The following is a 13294-nucleotide window of genomic DNA, read 5'->3' as shown; positions in this document are numbered from 1 at the left end:
TCTGGCTCAAACAACGAGAAGAAAACATTGCTCTTTCTCTAAATCTTCCAGTAGATGCTGGTGCAAGAGCCCCCTGCCAGCCCCAAAGGGCCTAAAGAAGGCAAGTGTCTGCATCTGAGCCAGTCTCTCAAAGGTTCTATCAGACAGACCAAAATGTGCAACCCCCAGTTTTTTATGTCAAGGTTCCCCACTGTCTGCCCTAGCTCCAACCAGCTGCTCTAGGAATGTGGGTTACTGTCGTCATTACTGGAACAGGACCAAGGAGTGGGCAGTCTTGACTCATTTGCTCGTGTGCTTCTGCTATCAAGATCAGCAACCTTTCCCTTCAGCAAGCACTCCCCTGGTTATTGTAAGTGTCCAGTCAAGTTCCAGAGCTCTGAGATAGTTGATTCTGGTAGTTTTTTCCAGTTTACTGGTTGTTTTTAGTGGAAGAACCAACCACAGTAGCTTTCTACTATGACATCTCAAGTCAGATATTGTCTTTCTAATGTGGTATTTATGATCAGAGGAAAATCCTTGGTAGGTTTTTTTTTTTTCCTAGTTTGTGTGTTTGACTATTCATACTATCAAAGGAGAAGAATCAGCCTCGGGTTTGAACACATAAAAGATTAAGATATTTAAATGTTTGGGGAAAAAATCTGTAAGCATGATTGAAATTTTATTTCAGTGCTCTGTCAGTGTTTATCCAATAACTGTTTTATGCAAATAAGAAATTTGTGTTTCTAGTGAAAAAAGTTAATTTTTAAATGTTATTCCTCATTAAGTATGGTTAGCTTAAGTGTCCTAGAGAGCATCAGATGCTTATCATGATTTAATTATTGTGGGAAAAATAATAGAAATTTTGCTTACCAGCCACTTAATGACGTCACCTTATTTTCAATAGGTTTAATTTAAAGCCATAGTCATTGCAGAAAATGTTATAAAGAAATAAACAAAAATATCTTTATTGTGAAGTCATGTTATTCTACTTGATATTTCAGAAAGATTGGCAATAGCAGGGTTAAATGGAAAAGTACTAGTCTGCCATTTCAATCTTAATTGAATCTAAACTTTGAATTGAATTGAAACTAAGATTTGAATCTAATTTTGATCTAAACTTTAGAATGCCCTATTATACATGTAAATTTTGCTTCTTTACCTAAAGAAAAGTCATTTAGGCATTTTAAAGATTTTATTTTTTCCTTTTTCTCCCCAAAGCCCCCCGGTACATAGTTGTGTATTCTTTGTTGTGGGTTCTTCTAGTTGTGGCATGTGGGACGCTGCCTCAGCGTGGTCTGACGAGCAGTGCCATGTCCGCGCCCAGGATTCGAACTGACGAAACACTGGGCCGCCTGCAGCGGAGCGCGCGAACTTAACCACTCGGCCACGGGGCCAGCCCCCATTTAGGCATTTTAAAAACAATCTTTAGCTTTTTTTCCAACTTGTTTGGCAATTATTAATGAGAAGTTGCTTTAAGAATGTTTCAAAAATATAAGAAAATTACCACTCTAATAAGTCCTTTAATATTAGAGAAGTTTGAGTTATAAGGAAAACTTGTATCCAAAGATTTTCTTACTTGAAGTGCCAAAAGGGCCGCAATATGACACCAGTTTTACAGGTAAATACTCACAGTAGAGGTTGTAGTTTGGGACTGTTTACAGCTTTACAGCTGTTGTCTTTTTTTAAAAAACTGTGTGTTTATGTGTTTCGCATTCCTGCAGCAAAACTCAGTTGGCATTCTAGAAAGGTTATCTGTAAGTAAGTAGAATAGTTACATTTTTAGGTTAAAAAAAGAAAATTTTTCTTAATTGTATGGCAGGCAGTCCCAGATCAAGTTTAGCCCTAGGTGATAAAGTAAGATAACACATTACAGGTTCTTTTAAGCACTCATAGTTGGGAACTGATTTTGAACATTTTCAGCTATCCTTTGTATATGGAGAGTTATATGCAGTCATTCTGAGTATCATTTATTGCGTTTTTACCTTTTAAAATTTGATCTAGCTATGACCAAAAGCTAGAAGTCTTTTTGACAACTAGAAAAGCATAAAAGTTGTTTTGCATTATACACACACACACACATACATATATGTATATATTTGAATGGGTATATATATATATATATATATATATATGGAGTATATATGTGTGTGTATAAATATATGTGATAAGTAAAAAAACTAAGTAGAATAATGGAATAGAGAGAGGTCAGGAAAGAGCCCTCTGAAGAGTAACATTTATGGTGAACTTTGAGCATTTATAATAGTTTACTATGTAGTTAAGTCTTTAAATTATTAAAATGTTTGTGGAGTTTTTATTTCGGGTTTATTTTACATTATAGCACATTTACTTTTTTTTTTTTTTTTCTCTATCACCATGTTATATTTCTTTTTTTTTTTTTTTATTAATGTTATGATGGATTACAAGCTTGTGAAATTTCAGTTGTACATTTTTGTTAGTCATGTTGTGGGTACACCACTTCCCCCTCCGTACCCTCCCCCCACGCCCCCTTTTCCCTGGTAACCACCGATCAGATCTCCTTCTCAATATACTAATTTCCACCTATGAGTGGAGTCATATAGAGTTCGTCTTTCTCTGACTGACTTATTTCGCTTAACATAATGCCCTCGAGGTCCATCCACATTGTTGTGAATGGGCCAATTTCGTCTTTTTTTATGGCTGAGTAGTATTCCATTGTGTATATATACCACATCTTCTTTATCCAATCATCAGTTTCTGGGCATGTAGGCTGGTTCCACGTCTTGGCTATTGTAAATAATGCTGCGATGAACATAGGGGTGCAACGGACTCTTGAGATATCTGATATCAGGTTCTTAGGATAGATACCCAGTAATGGGATGGCTGGGTCATAGGGTATTTCTATTTTTAACTTTTTGAGAAATCTCCATACTGTTTTCCATAGTGGCTGTACCAGTTTGCATTCCCACCAACAGTGTATGAGGGTTCCTCTTTCTCCACAACCTCTCCAACATTTGTCGTTCTTGGTTTTGGATGTTTTTGCCAATCTAACGGGGGTAAGGTGATATCTTAGTGTAGTTTTGATTTGCATTTCCCTGATGATTAGCGATGATGAACATCTTTTCATGTGTCTATTGGCCATATTCATATCTTCTTTTGAGAAATGTCTGTTCATGTCCTCTGCCCATTTTTTGATCGGGTTGTTTGTTTTTTTGTTGTTAAGCAGTGTGAGTTCTTTGTATATTATGGAGATTAACCCTTTGTCGGATAAGTGGCTTGTAAATATTTTTTCCCAATTAGTGAGCTGTTTTTTTGTTTCAATTCTGTTTTCCCTTGCCTTGAAGAAGCTCTTTAGTCTGATGAAGTCCCATTTGTTTATTCTTTCTATTGTTTCCCTCAACTGAGGAGTTACAGTGTCCGAAAAGATTCTTTTGAAACTGATGTCAAAGAGTGTACTGCCTATATTCTCTTCCAAAAGACTTATTGTCTCAGGCCTAATCTTTAGGTCTTTGATCCATTTTGAGTTTATTTTGGTGTGTGGTGAAAAAGAATGGTCAATTTTCAATCTTTTGCATGTGGCTGTCCAGTTTTCCCAGCACCATTTGTTGAAGAGACTTTCTTTTCTCCATTGTAGGCCCTCTGCTCCTTTGTCGAAGATTAGCTGTCCATAGATGTGTGGTTTTATCTCTGGGCTTTCAATTCTGTTCCATTGATCTGTGGACCTGTTTTTGTACCAGTACCATGCTGTTTTGATCACTGTAGCTTTGTAGTATGTTTTGAAATCGGGGATTGTGATTCCGCCGGCTTTGTTTTTCTTGCTCAGGATTGCTTTAGCAATTCGTGGTCTTTTGTTCCCCCATATGAATTTTAGGATTGTTTGTTCAATTTCTGTGAAGAATGTTCTTGGGATTCTGATTGGGATAGCATTGAATCTGTATATTGCTTTAGGTAGTATGGACATTTTAACTATGTTTATTCTTCCAATCCATGTGCAAGGAATGTTTTTCCATCTCTTTATGTCATCGCCTATTTCTTTCAAGAAAGTCTTGTAGTTTTCATTGTATAGATCCTTCACTTCCTTGGTTAAGTTTATCCCAAGGTATTTTATTCTTTTCGTTGCGATTGTGAATGGGATAGAGTTCTTGAGTTCTTTTTCTGTTAGTTTATTGTTAGTTATAGAAATGCTACTGATTTATGCACGTTAATTTTATACCCTGCTACTTTGCTGTAGTTGTTGATTATTTCTAATAGTTTTTCTGTGGATTCTTTGGGGTTTTCTATGTATAAGATCATGTCGTCTGCAAACAACGCGAGTTCTACTTCTTCGTTACCTATTTGGATTCCTTTTATTTTTTTTTCCTGCCGAATTGCTCTGGCCAGCACCTCCAGTACTATGTTGAATAGGAGTGGTGAAAGTGGGCACCCTTGTCTTGTTCCTGTCCTCAGAGGGATGGTTTTCAGCTTTTGTCCATTGAGTATGATGTTGGCTGTGGGTCTATCATATATGGCCTTTATTATGTTGAGGTACTTTCCTTCTATACCCATTTTACTGAGGGTTTTTATCATAAATGGGTGTTGGATCTTGTCGAATGCTTTCTCTGCGTCTATTGAGATGATCATGTGGTTTTTGTTTTTCATTTTGTTGATGTAGTGTATCACGTTGATTGACTTGCGGATGTTGAACCATCCCTGTGTCCCTGGTATAAATCCCACTTGATCCTGGTGTATAATCTTTTTGATGTATTGCTGTAATCGGTTTGCCAAAATTTTTTTGAGGATTTTTGCATCTATGTTCATCAGTGATATCGGCCTGTAGTTCTCCTTCTTTGTGTTGTCCTTGTCAGGTTTGGGGATCAGAGTGATGTTGGCTTCATAGAATGTGTTAGGGAGTTCTCCATCTTTCTCAATTTTCTGGAACAGTTTGAGGAGAATAGGTATTAAGTCTTCTTTGAATGTTTGGTAGAATTCTCCAGAGAAGCCGTCTGGTCCTGGACTCTTGTTTTTGGGGAGGTTTTTGATTACCGTTTCTATTTCCTTTCTTGTGATTGGTCTATTCAGATTCTCCATTTCTTCCTGATTCAGTTTGGGGAGATTGTAGGAGTCTAGGAATTTGTCCATTTCTTCCAAGTTGTTCAATTTGTTGGCATATGGTTTTTCATAGTATTCTCTTATGATCTCTTGTATTTCTTTGGTATCTGTTGTGATTTCTCCTCTGTCATTCCTGATTTTATTAATTTGCGCTTTCTCTCTTCTTTTCTTGGTGAGTCTGGCTAGGGGTTTGTCAATTTTGTTAATTCTTTCGAAGAACCAACTCTTTGTTTCATTGATCCTTTCTATTGTCTTTTTTGTTTCAATATCGTTTATTTCTGCTCTTATTTTTATTATTTCCCTCCTTCTACTGACTCTGGGCTTTGTTTGTTCTTCTTTTTCTAGTTCCGTTAGGTGTCGTTTGAGGTTGCTTACGTGAGCTTTTTCTTGTTTAGTGAGGTGAGCCTGTATTGCGATGAATTTCCCTCTTAGGACTGCTTTTGCTGCATCCCAAATGATTTGGTATGTCGTGTTCTCATTTTCATTTGTCTCCAGATAATATTTGATTTCTTCTTTAATTTCTTCAATGATCCATTGTTTGTTGAGAAGCGTGTTGTTTAGTCTCCACATTTTTGCACCTTTCTCTGCTTTTTTCTTGTAGTTGATTTCTAGTTTAATAGCGTTATGATCAGAAAAGATGCTTGATATTATTTCAACTCTCTTGTATTTATTGATGTTTGCTTTGGTTCCCAAAATATGGTCAATCCTTGAGAATGTTCCATGTGCACTTGAGAAGAATGTGTAACCTGCTGTTTTTGGATGAAGTGTTCTATATATATCTATTAAGTCCATCTGGTCTAATTTTTCATTTAATTCTATTATTTCCTTGTTGATTTTCTGTCTGGATGTTCTGTCCATTGGTGTTAATGGTGTGTTGAGGTCCCCTACTATTATTGTATTGTTGTTGATGTCTTCTTTTAGTTCTATTAAGAGTTGCTTTACAAATTTTGGTGCTCCTGTGTTGGGTGCGTATATATTTATAAGTGTTATGTCTTCTTGGTGGAGAGTCCCTTTTATCATTATATACTGTCCCTCTTTATCTTTCTTTATCTGTTTTGCTTTGAAATCTACCTTGTCTGATATTAGTATAGCGACACCTGCTTTCTTTTGTTCATTATTAGCTTGGAGTATTGTTCTCCATCCCTTCACTCTGAGTCTGTGTTTGTCTTTGGGGCTGAGGTGTCTTTCCTGGAGGCAGCATATTGTTGGATCTTGTTCTTTGATCCATCCTGCCACTCTGTGTCTTTTGATTGGGGAGTTCAGTCCATTTACATTTAGAGTGATTATTGAGACGTGGGGGCCTACCACTCCCATTTTGTGTCTTGTTTTCCGGTTTTCTTCAGTTTCCTTTGATTCTCCTCCCATGGTTTAATCTGTTCTGATGTAGAGCTGCTACTCTCTGTTGTTGTCCTTCTACTTATCTCCTCTGCTCTTGGTTTTGTAGCCCCTTTCCTTTTTTGGATTTTTCAGGAATGAGGGTTTTCCTGAGTATTTCCTGAAGAGGAGGTTTTGTGGCAATGAACTCCCTTAATTTTTGTTTATCTGGGAAAGTTTTTATTTCTCCATCGTATTTGAAGGATATTTTCGCTGGGTAGAGAATTCTCGGCTGTAGATTTTTGTCCTTCAGATTTTTGAATATATCATTCCACTCTCTTCTAGCCTGTAAAGTTTCTGCTGAGAAATCTGCTGATAGCCTGATGGGGGTTCCTTTGTAGGTTAGTTTCTTTTGCTTGGCTGTCCTTAATATTTTCTCCTTGTCGTTGACTTTTGCTAGCTTCACTACTATATGCTGTGGAGTTGGTCTTCTTGCATTGATAAAGTTTGGAGATCTATTGGCTTCTGTCACCTGAAGATCCATCTCCCTCACCAGATTTGGGAAGTTCTCAGCCATTATTTCTTTGAATAGGTTTTCTGCCCCTTTCTCCTTCTCTTCTCCCTCTGGTATACCTATAATCCTTACGTTGCATCTCCTAATTGTGTCTGACAATTCTCGGAGAGTTTCTTCATATCTTTTAAGTCTTGCTTCTCTCTCCTCCTCTGCCTGCAACAATTCTATATTGCCATCTTCCAAATTGCTAATTCTTTCCTCCATATTATCGGCCCTACTGTTCAGAGCATCTAGATTTTTCTTAATCTCCTCTATTGTGTTCTTCATTTCCAATATTTCTGTTTGGTTCTTCTTTATCGTATCAAACTCTTTTGTGACATAGCTCCTGAACTCGTTGAGTTGTCGGTCAGAATTCTCTCTTAACTCATTGAGAATCTTAATGATGGCTGTTTTGAAGTCATCGTCATTTAGGTTATATATCTCATTTTCTTTGGGATTGTTTTCTGTGTATTTGTTGCTTTCTTTCTGTTCTGGAGATTTAATGTATTTTTTCATATTGCTTGATGTTGTTGATTTGATAGCACATTTACTTTTAAGGTGAAAATAGCTTTTTTAGTGGCATGAATTAAATATAAAACTAAAAACTTAGGCATTCATCATAAATTACATTATTAACATTGTTAACCTATCTTAATATTCATGAAAATGGTAGTGTAAAGATCTTAACAATCCTAAATAAAAGTTTTTTATTAAACTAGATAAAATATTTTAACCAAACTCTTCAGGGTTTTGATTTTAGGAAATCAGTAATTTAGCACTGCTTTATTACAATATATTATAGATTAATTAATCTTAAATCTAATGTAAACAGTAATTTTGCTTTTCAAAAGCTATTTTTACTGTAGCATTGTGTGTGTTTTTGTCCTCAGCTAATCAGGGTTTAACTGCAGATTGGACACAGGTGAAAAGAGAATTAGTCAACTAGAAGATAAGTTAGAAAATATTCAGCAACATAGATTTGTCTTTTTGGTGTTATGACCAAACTAAGCCTAAGGAATAGGAGATTTTAAATATTTTACCAAGTATATCTCTTCTTTAGAGCATATTGGTGAATTAGAGTGTAGTTACAAGTTTTGCTGTTTTAATTTGTGTGGTTTTTATATTTTTGTTATAGTGTTTTGTTTTTTAAATAAGTATTTAAAATGGAGTTGGTAAACTATCACTTACAAATTTGTACTTGGTACCTTCCCTCCAGCCTTTGAGCAAACAAAAACTATTCATAATTAATATCTTATGCAGAGTTCACTTGTTCTGCATACTCAGCTACTTAAAATAGAGCCTTAGAATGAGAAAATAAGCAAAATACCTACAGATTCAAAATAGATATCTAGAGCTGGATGGTAAAACATGTGTTTTAGCATAGGGGAGTTATGAGGCCCTTACTCTTAGTTGGCTAATGGTTATAATGTGCTTGATAATCTGATAAACTAGCTCACCACAAGTAAAAATTGTGAATTAGAAAAAAGTTATGGGTAAATTATTTAGGAATTGGTTTTGGCAGCATATACTTTGTTTGATCATATCTAAGACTCCACTATGAATTATACCATTGGTGTATGTACCATTAAGAAGAAAGAAAGCTGTCAATTATATTTTGACATCCTATTAATTGTGAGATACATCCTGATTTCAGAGATGTTAAAATGTGGGGAAAAGGTAAATGGTAATTCTAGTTTTAAATCTCAGTTCTATCATTTATTATTTGTTTGACTTCAGTCAGGGAACTTCTTTGAGCCTGTTTGCTTGTTTGTGAAAATGGGGTAGTATAGTCTACTCTTTAGACTTAGGAAGACTAAATGAATTAAGACATTTGAAAGTGTCTAGTGTGGGATAGGTATCTGATACGTGTTTATTTGACTTTCATTTCTTCCTTCTAAAACTTGGCATTGTTGTGCTAATAGGAAGAGACTCATGACAGCTGACCAGGGGAAAAAACAAAACAAAACGCCATTATATTGGCTAAGACCTTAAAGAAGAAAATTCCTATTGGAGCTGTTTAATAAAGTGGCACACATCATTCTTTATTCTCTCTCCACCCCCTCGTCACCTCTCCTGTCCCCCTGGTTATAGCTGAAGATATCACTGTCTGGTTCCAATATGATGATTGATATTTATAATGATGGAACCTATCCATCAACACAGTGTTGATATTTTCACTATATTGATTTTTGAAAAGCACCTTTTAAGGAAATTTCCACTCCTTCTAAATTTAGTTGTGATGCTTAAAATCTCAATCTGAGTTTTGTAGAATTTGTGGTCCTCTGATGATTCTATGTAAATATAACATATCAGTGAGGATCTTTTTAAGGCAGGGGTTGGATTTTGTCATGTTTGGTGGAAGTGAGAATTCCTCATTATATTCCTATTTGGAGGATTCTCGGTAAACCCAGAATGACAGTTTTCTTGAGCTGCAAAATATTCATACTTTTAATTTTGTGTTCATTCTGTTCTGTTCTTTCAGGATATTTCAGTCACATTTAATTGATAGGATGAAAAAGTTTAAGAGAAGACTATCCCTCACGCTTCGAGGAAGCCAGACTATTGATGAATCATTGTCTGAACTGGCTGAACAAATGACTATTGAAGAAAACAGCAACAAGGATAATGGTAAGTATTTGAGAGTATGAGAAGAGGGGAGAGATGCTTACCCCTTTTAATTATTTTATAAATAGAAGGCAAATTTACTTTCCTAATTACTTTCTAATAGCTTCCTTTTGTTTATTTCTCTGTCTTGTTCCCTAGTTCTTAGGAAAGAGAAAACTACGTGACTTTTACTTGCTTATTTACTGGAATGTTCCACTCTTACTCCAACAGTGTTGTTATCCCTGGTCACAAACCCCGATGAATTCTCCTATCCCATTTATCTTTCCATTTTCCATTGGTTCTTAAGTAAGAATTCCTTGTATAACATTATCCTTGTTGTTAAGTAACTATTTTTAAATTAACATTTAAATATTTTTGTTATTCTTATAACTTAAGTTAATACAGCTTAAAAGTGCATAGTAAGTCTGTGAAATGGAGGCTTCATTATAGTTTTATAGCGTTATATGCATATTGACTTTCCATATAGATTACAAGGTTCATCACATGAGTGAATCTTAGTTTTCTTATTTTATGTGTACCATAGAATCTATCCATCCTATTGAGAGCGCTTATAGTAGATAGGCATACAGTAGTCCTCCATTATCTGTGGTTCACTTTCTGTGGTTTCAATTACCCATGGTCAGCCACAGTCTGGAAGCAGATGATCCTCCTCCTGATTATTGTCAGAAGGTCAATAGTAGCCTAACACTATGTCATAATGCCTATGTCATTCACCTTACTTCATCTCATCATGTTGGCATTTTATCATCTCACATCATCATCAGAAGAAGGATGAGTACAGTACAAAACAATATTTTGAGAGAGAGAGAGAGACATAATTTTATTACAGTATATTGTTATAATGTTCTATTTTATTAGTTGTTGTTAATCGCTTACTGTGCCTAATTTATAAATTAAACTATCATAGGTATGTATAGGAAAAAACATAGTATGTATAGGGTTTCGTACTATCCACAGTTTCAGGCATCTACTGGGGGTCTTGGAACATGTCCTCTGAAGATAAGGGGGCGACTACTCTACAGTGTTTCACATGTTTTGACAGTTCTTTTTACAGTGTAAAGTAGTAGCACACAGATGTTGATATGAAAAAAAGAGCTTGTTAAATTGAATGGATTAAAATGCAAAATTCTGATAAATTTTACAGAACAGAGCTACCTATTCAAAACCGAGATAGCCCTAGGGATGCCATGATAATAACTAGGAAAGAGCTTACAGGAATGCCTGCCAGTGTGTCATGATGTGCAGATTCTCTGGCAAGCCTTCCTTGCCTGTGCCTGAAATTCTTCTGTTAGAGATTTCTAACAGTTGGTGAAAGCATGAATACCCTTATCCCCTCCAGCTGAATGCAAATGACTTTGTTGTGAGAGAGGGAAAGGTATCATGGAAAGGGCTCTGGATTTTAAGTTAAAAGTCATTGCTTGGAATTTGGGATACACTTATACGCTTACTAGTTTGTATTACTCTGGGTAAGTAATTTAGCCTACCCAAGCTTCAGTTTGTCTCTTTTCCTGTCATTATTTACTCAGAGTCATCTGGCTCATTGTAATACTGGAGAGGAGATACAGATGAGTTCATTAGAAACTTTAAAATAATAATTTGGGTACAATTTACCTATATGTAGGAGGGAAACATTTTGCATTTGGGTCAAATCTCAAAGGTGATTTTACAATGTTTTACTTTTATTCCTCTTGCTGGGAGCGAAATCCTTAATTCTCTCTCATACCCTCTTTGAATTCTTGGTATTAATTAAGCCCCAGAACAAAGGTGTTCATTCTTATGATGGAAGAGTCTTGGTAACTATTTGCCAGTGATGTTTGGGAGTAAAAGAAGCACAATATACAACTTGATAGATGGTTTCTGGGACATGTTCTTAATTGGTATTTAACAACAAGAAAACCTCTCCTTGAAAAAAAAAAGAGTGAGTCAAAGAAGATGCGTATACTTTTTGGAGAGCTAATTAATGTTTTAGATTAATTACATGTTTTCTAGAATATTTTAGCATTGTCTTAAAACATGCTTAATATGGTGAAACATTGAACTTTTTTTTTCCAAGTAGTACATATTGTTTACTTTATTAAAACTTCTTTTATTATAGTAGTAATATTAACGTGAAGTAGAGAAGAGAAAATAGGAGCTATATTGAGTTTCCTCTTAACCTGAGTTACTTGAAATAATACTTATGAAGATGTCATAATAGACATGAATTCCTCTTGGGTTACAGATGCTGGTAGCATAGGCCGTCTCTGAGTTATAATTTGCTATTGCTTATTCCCTATGTGTAATAGCACATTGACTTCACCAACAGCTTTGACAAAGATTCTCTACCTTTTTGGTCATCTGTCAGTGCTTGATAGCTGATTCCAGCATATTCTTTCTTTATGGAGTTTATCTTAGAGCATAAAAAGCTCCTAAGATCACAGTCTGTGTCTGAATATGGTTTAATGAACGAGAAGTGGTAGACTATACTTTTTAAATGATCTTCTCACAAATGATGTAACCAGCTTGTGAAGCAAGTGGTCTTTGTCTAACAGCCATATAGTGGCAATGCTAGTTAAAGAGGAGGCAGAATGTAGTTTATGATTGCCCTAAGTAAACAGCCTTTGAACCAATTTTTGATCTCTTGTCTCTTGTTCATCACATGCATGAGCACAATTCCGTTATTCTTGCACTATATATAGACAGGTGGCACTCATGCATACTATAGAACAAATCAAATGGAGAAGTACACATATATAGGGATAAGACTATAAAAATCTTAGAAAAATTATCCTGCATATGATACATTAGGTTATACATATAGGCACATGTACTCTCACTCATACATATTCTATCCCCATCCAAATAGAATTTGAACTATTATCTTTGTCATTTTGATAATTGAGTCATACTGTGAAGGCTTTAACTCAGTTATAAATGTATAATATAATTATAGTTCACATTAGAGTGCCTGTCTAGATAAGCTAGTGTGTTTGCACGTTGACAGGTAGATTGAACCCAGGGAAAGAGGAATCTTGAATTTATATTTAGTATATTAAAATAAGTTGAAAGTTTGCAAACTTGGTTGATTTATGCATACTGACTTTAACTCAATACAGTTTTTCTAAATATGAAATAAAAGTTTTGCACAATAATTTGCAGAGTGAGGTATAAGAAATATTATTTCTAAAGTACCTTCAAGGAAAACGAATTCTGAACACATCAGATTTTTTTTAGTAACTGAACAGATATTGAATATTTAATCTTTTTAAAACTGTCAAAAATTAATTCATCTCAATTCCTCAAAAGTTGGAAATAGAATTACCATATGACCCAGCAGTTCTATTCCTAGGGATATATCCAAAAGAGTTGAAACAAGTATTCAAACAAAATCTTGTACACTAATGTTTATGTACATAGCAGCACTATTCACAGTAGCCAAAGGTGGAAACAACCCGAATGTCCATCAACACATGAATGTATAAACAAAATGTAGTATATCCCTAGAATGGAATATCGTTCAACCATAAAAAGGAACGAAGTACTCATACGTGCTACAATGTGGATGGACCTCGAAAACTGAAAGCATCCAGACCCAAACGGTCACATATTCTATGATTCCATTTACATGAAGTATCCAGAATAGGTAAATCCATAGAGACAAAAAGCAGATTAGTGGTTGCCAGGGACTCAGGAGAGGAAGAATGGGGAATGACTGCTTAATAGATACAGGATCTCCTTTGGTAGTAAGGAAAATATTTTGGAATTAGACAGAAGTGATGG

At 35.3% G+C, this 13294-nt stretch overlaps 1 protein-coding gene across 6 annotated transcripts in view; it reads left to right on the top strand.

Moving 5' to 3' along the window:
• The window catches only part of CDK17 (cyclin dependent kinase 17), a 113775-nt gene that overhangs the window by 46535 nt on the left and 53946 nt on the right, over positions 1-13294 (top strand). For all 6 annotated transcript variants that reach the window (XM_044744900.2, XM_070507099.1, XM_070507098.1 and 3 more), the window contains one exon: positions 9393-9538. In XM_044744900.2, the coding sequence (XP_044600835.1) occupies positions 9421-9538 (118 nt within the window). In that variant the 5' untranslated portion in view covers positions 9393-9420. The remainder of the gene's footprint in view (positions 1-9392; positions 9539-13294) is intronic.

This window comes from Equus asinus, chromosome 4 (assembly GCF_041296235.1).
Source record: "Equus asinus isolate D_3611 breed Donkey chromosome 4, EquAss-T2T_v2, whole genome shotgun sequence".
NCBI classification, from domain to species: domain Eukaryota; kingdom Metazoa; phylum Chordata; class Mammalia; order Perissodactyla; family Equidae; genus Equus; species Equus asinus.
This window is presented reverse-complemented; position numbering and strand designations above follow the sequence as displayed.